Below are 6,000 nucleotides of genomic sequence, written 5' to 3' on the forward strand. Positions count from 1 at the left end.
GCAAATGTATAATGAATTACTTTTAGCTATCAGATTTCCCACAGTAAAGGAAAATACAGATTAGATGTAAAACAAGCATTGGCTGGTATTTTGATGGTGATAATATTATGTGGCTACTGGTGGAGGGCTTGTTTGCATGAGCAGCACTAATTCCATAATAAACTCACATCTGAAAGCACCCCAGTAGGAGAAGAAGAATTACTCTACCAGCTTAACCCAAGTAAGGAAATGAATTTAAGGTCTGGTTAAGTATGCATGCATCTTTTCAAGTAGTATGAGTGAACATGAATTTAAATACAAATAAAACTGCCAGCCCAAACCTAGATATTCACATTATAGTCAGACTGCATATTATTAGAGGCATATTTATATGAAGGGGGAAACGGAACATCACTAATTGTCTGGAGACAATAACAGCTGTAGAATGCACCATTTCCTTTTAAGGTATTACTCCATTTAATCTGACAGGACACACAACCTTGCGATATATTTTTAGGATTCAGTACCTCTGAATTGCATAGATGGCTAAGTTACATTTATGGGATGTTAAGAAAACATGCCACACACTTTATACGTAGTTCTGCCTCTATCAGCTAAGGAAATTTATGAAAGACAGAAGGAGGAGCAGGAAACAGGAAGGAAGGGAACACAGCTAAACAATTCTGTGGTTTGAGAGAAAGCAGTCCAACGTTGAGAATTCTTGTCACTTCACATAGTGGCTCAGCAATAAAACCACAAACACATTTGCAAAGCTAAGTAAGGTTTGGTATGGTTTCAAATTGGATGAGGATTTCTGCATTTCAGGGGGTAGGAATAGATAACCTCCAGATCCCTTCCAATTCTATAATTCTGTGATTAACTAATGCATGCTTGAGATGCATGTAATTAATATCTGGAGGCCATAGAATTGTTACACAGCTCAGTTATCATAGAAATCTCTAAGCTGTTTACATAAAAATACAACCTTATTCAATAAATTTTACAAAGAACAAGATTATGACAAAACAGAACAGTAAATCACAAATAAAACAGTGTGCAAAACAAAGTTAAAAACTAAGAGTCAAGCATCAAAGAAAGCTTGGGTAAGCCTATACATTTTAAAGAGGCATTTAAATGTTATTACTGTCCCCACCTTATGAAATATCATTGAGAATCAGTACTATTGACATACCCAGGCAAATGGTTTTTAATTTAATAGGAATTTTCCGTACCCTGACAATTCATTTTAATTGAGACCGGACTGGCCTCAAATAGCCTCATACTATTTGGCATACATGGCATAATACTATGTCGAGCATATAGTATCCCTAGCCCCATGCTGTGGAACACTCTTTCAACAGAGACTCAGCAGGGATGCTCACATTTTACTTTCAGATGCCTCTTGAAAACCTTTTTTAAAAAATGCCAACATGGACTACTTATAAACACCAACTCCTCAAAAGATTCCACCAACGGTGTCTCCAAAAAATTTTACTACTACTATTAATTAATTAATTAATTAATTAATTAATAATAATAATATCACTTGGGGAAGACTGGTGAACAAATGTCAGTGTACTGGAAGAAGTAACCAAACAATTAAACCCCTGTGTTGCAAACAAATATCAATAATATCCAAAGGCAACACAATGACCAAGTCCAACAATGCGATGTCAATATAAACTCTTTATATAATCTATACAGAACACTGAACAATATGAAATATATGAAATATATGAAATATGCACTCTCTGCAAAGCCAAATAAACAGAAATCTTCTAAATCTCTGAAAGTCACAAATTATGCACTCTTGATGGATTCTCTTAAAAACATAGAATCAAATAAACATAAGTCTTATAGGTCTCTGAAAATCTTTATGACCATTGCTCCACAACAATTGTTGTTATACAGTTCGATTCACCACATAGATGGGTTTTTGAAGCATTTCTGTATCCTTCTGCTGTGCTGAAGAATTCCACAACAGTGGGTATATCCAAAATCACTGTTCATTACATCTGTTTGCGAACCACTTCAGCAGCGTTGGACGTCATAAAACAAAGCTTTATGGCTTGTTTTCACCAGATAAGAATCTGACCCATTGCTTATTTCAGAGACTTGCACAGCCCACAAAGACTTTCAGAGACCTATAAGCTAAGAGGAAGGCATGTTTGGCAAATCCTCACCATGATCAACTCCCACCCAGAAACCTATGTCCCCACTGTCAATGGATGTGCGAATCCAGAATTAGCCTCCACAGTCACTTACGGACACCCTGTTAACACCATATTCAAGGAAGACAATCTTACCCAGCTACGAATGATCGCCAAAGAAGAAGACGACAGTTGTTTAAAATTGCCCCTGGAGTAACTTGTCATTTTAATGATTGCACTCTGTTGCTTTTAAATGTTTTAAACATTGTAGTACACCGCCCTGAAATTCTGCAAGAGGACGGTATATATAAATGCTAAATAAATAAATAAATAAAATTATAGTTTGTGTTCATTTGCTTGGATTTTTATTCTGTCCCACCCAATCCCAAAAGCACAGAGCAGATTACAATTTCCTTGAAACCATTTTCTAAATAAGATAGCCTCAGGAGAAGAACATGTGTCACAAGACATCTTCTCGAATCGGATTGGTGTAGAGTTAATTTCACTGAAAGTAGCAGAAAGCCATACTAATTATTATTATCCCATATACTGCAATGTATTATATCTGATAGCATCCTTGCAGTTAAACTCTTGCCTGGTCACCACAAGCAACAAGGAACTGCATCCAGTGAAGTGAACAGGCTGCCAGAGGGGACACCAAATGTTCTGTTTCTCCTCTGCCAGACCACTTTGGTTCTTACTTATAGGGAGGGGTGGCAAAAGAGGGAACATGTCATTCCTCCCAGTCCCATTTTGTGGCTTGAGGCAAAATGGGATGTGCCACCCCGCTCTGCCATGCTGCCTGTCATGCCACCTCCACCTCTGCGCCACCCAACTCTGCTGACACCACCACCATGCCATACACTGGCACCGCCGCTGCCCCACCTGCCCCTGACATTGGAGCTGATTTCCATCAAGACCTCAAATTGGTGCCAATGATGGCGCTGCCTCTCCACCAGTGGCGGAGGTGGTGGCAGCTGCTTCACCCCACTTCATGGGTGGTCCTGCCCTGATCCTTCCTACACCAATGCATCTCATGTGTAAAAAAAACAGGCTAATAAAATTTATGGGGTTATTTCCAAAGCTGCTTGCTACTATGATATACGTAAATATTGGTGGCTATACTGGCATTGTGCAGCATAGTATGATTTTGTATTCCAGTTCTTGGAATACAGTTCTTCTTTATTTAATAGACTGATATACTGCCCTACAATTTGAATTTTTCAGGGCAGTTCACGAAATTGCATCTGTACACAATAATGAGTAAAATAATGAATAAAGCAATGCTTAAGGGCACCATCAAACTTTAGAGCTGTGGTGTAAAAAGGCATTGTAAAACACAAGTGTATTCATGTGGCATCACCCAGAAGATAGCAGTGCAGGCGTTAGGCAAGCCACCATTTTGCAGGGTGACCCAACCAAAAAAGCCCTGGGTCCACTCACCCCCGGCTCACTTCCCTTGGCAGGGATATCCAGACTCAGAGAAGGACCTGTGACACTGACCTTAATATCAGGCATGTTGATATAGGGGAGATGGTCTTTCAAGTACCTAGATCCTAAACCATACAGAGCTTTAAAAGGTAAGCACCATCCTATAGTGTACTAATAAAAAAATAATGTGCATTCAGATGGCACAGCATTTCAAGGATGTGCAGACATGAATTTTATGCTCATGTATTTCTACTTTCCCCCATCTTCTTCCCTTGCACAGAGTGTCAGTTAAGTGCTGATCTTATTCTCAACAAACGATACATTGCCAGTTTGTCAGACCAGGCAAAAAACTATGGCTTGCACTTTCCAGCAAACTCGATTACAGTCAGTCTGGTTTGCAGGCAAACACAAATAATGGTCTGCCTTTTCAGACCAACTAGCAAACAAGGACCAGAATTTACTAACTGCTACATGTAAGAGGAGGAAATTTGTGCCTAACTGTTCTTGTGTCAACTCTGGTTTGGCATTGTACTTCACCACAGCCACACTATTCAAAGCATTTCAGTGTGTTTGGCCTTTTAAATAAGCCAAATTAAGATGAAAACATACTGAAATACCTCAAAATTCTGGAAGAATATAAGGAAAGCAGCCCCTACTGACTGAAAAAGAGTAAAGTAAGGAGTAAGAAAATAAACCATTTCAGAATTCAGCAGAACAGAACCACCATGCACTAAATCCTTGGCTGACAGAAAGAATGCCAATTTACTTAGAACAGAATCTGACCCTTTGTACTCAGCTATAGGGCCACAATTTTATTTGCATGACCTATAGTTCAGTGGAATAAACTGCTGAAACCCAGGCAACAACCCCTCATTGAGCAGGGACGGCAAGTCCTGGAAAGGACAAATCCCATCTGCTTTCTATTTTGTTTGGAATTAGCAAAAATCTAGTCGAGTTGCCAAAATGGTTCTGGACAGTTCCTCCCCTTCCCACCCAGCAACCCTCTCCTTGACCTGCTCCTGCACAACTGCTTCTCCTCCTCCTGAAATAAACCGTTTGTCAGGAGTAGCCAGCTGCCCCCCGTTTTCAATAGGGGCTCAACTCGGCTTAGATCGATCTCAACATCCCTCCGGCGGCAACACCACACGGGGAATTCCTGGGCTTGAAAAACACCCCGCTGCAAGAGAATTTATAGGCATGAGTGGAGGGAAATGCCTTTTGTCTTAAGAACTTTTATGGGGAAACCTACATGCCAGGCTTAATCTGCGCTTGGTCTTTCCCGCTGGCTTCGCTTTTGCGGTCATGAGGCTCAACCCGGAGAGGTCTGAATTACAAAGGAGTCACGCGGAGGGGCAGCGGCGCCTCTGAGCATAGGCAGAAGGCGCCCTTCTTGCCGGGGAAGGCACAGTAGCCACATTTGGAAAGGAGAGGAAAGGGCTCCAAGGGCACGAGTCTTCAGACCCAGCAATTCCCCCTCTTAGGAATTAAGCAACCTTCCGCCACAGGAAGCCCTTTACCCCGCACCGCCTTTGGCCCCACTTGGCCGACAGCCTGGGCAGCAGACCCTCCGCCCCCGCCATTGCCCCACAGCAGTGACAGCAACCTCGCCTCAGCTGAGGGGACCTCCGCCTCAGCCCTTTCCCAGGCCACTGCCCCCTCTCCCCCGGACTCACTCACTCGCCCGCCCCTGGGGGTCGCCTCCGCCTGCTGCTCCCCCCCCCCCCGCACTCACATAGAGGGAGTCGACGCTGGAGCCGTAGAAGCGCAGCGCGGTGCTGAGCTCCAGAGGCGGGGAATGCTCGTCGTCCCCAGCCTCCAGCTCGGCGTCGCCTCGCTCCGAGCCGAAGGGGAAGAGGAGCCCCCCGTGAGGGAAGCCACTCCCGGGTGCCGCCAGCGCCGCCAGCAGCGCCCACAAGCTCAAGCCCCGCAGGCTGGCCATGCTCTCTCTCCTCGTCGACGTCCGAGCGGCGCAGACGAGCCTTGAGAGCGGCGAGTCCTCAAGTTTTAAACCCCGCCGGGGCTGCGGTGGAAAAGAGGGGAGGGGGAGGCCGAGGGAAAGCGAGGAGAGGGTTTGAAGCCAACCAATCCGCGGAGAGTTCAAAGAAAGACGCCCTATCACCATCAGAGGACGGGCTTCTGTCCCCCCCCCTTTGCATCCTTTGCAAAGCCATCCAAAAATCCCAGCAGAGAAAACTTGAGCTTTGCTTACCCAATCTCAAGCCACCAGGAGCCAGAGGCATTTCCCGCCCTTCGCAGTACAGTTACCCACAATTGCACTCTGTGAAAGCTTGGCTCTACCCCCCTCATACTCATTAGCGTTTGCATGTACAAATAAAGAAAAGATACCCAGTAAAGTGTGTGTGGGGGGGGGTATTCATTGATACACCCCTTTAGCTACATAGACTAGAAAGTTACGTGCTGGTGCCCTGGTTAAAGTACA

At 44.0% G+C, this 6,000-nt stretch overlaps 1 protein-coding gene across 1 annotated transcript in view; it reads right to left on the minus strand.

Annotated features, from left to right (window-relative positions):
• Positions 1-5,615, minus strand: part of NID1 (nidogen 1) — a 54,545-nt gene extending 48,930 nt beyond the window's left edge. The window contains exon 1 of the mRNA XM_083496798.1: positions 5,293-5,615. Coding sequence (XP_083352924.1) covers positions 5,293-5,499 — 207 coding nt within the window. The 5' untranslated portion in view covers positions 5,500-5,615. The remainder of the gene's footprint in view (positions 1-5,292) is intronic.
• Positions 5,616-6,000: the final 385 nt, after the last annotated feature.

Source organism: Podarcis liolepis, assembly GCF_965112155.1.
Source record: "Podarcis liolepis genome assembly, chromosome: 3".
Classification (NCBI taxonomy): domain Eukaryota; kingdom Metazoa; phylum Chordata; class Lepidosauria; order Squamata; family Lacertidae; genus Podarcis; species Podarcis liolepis.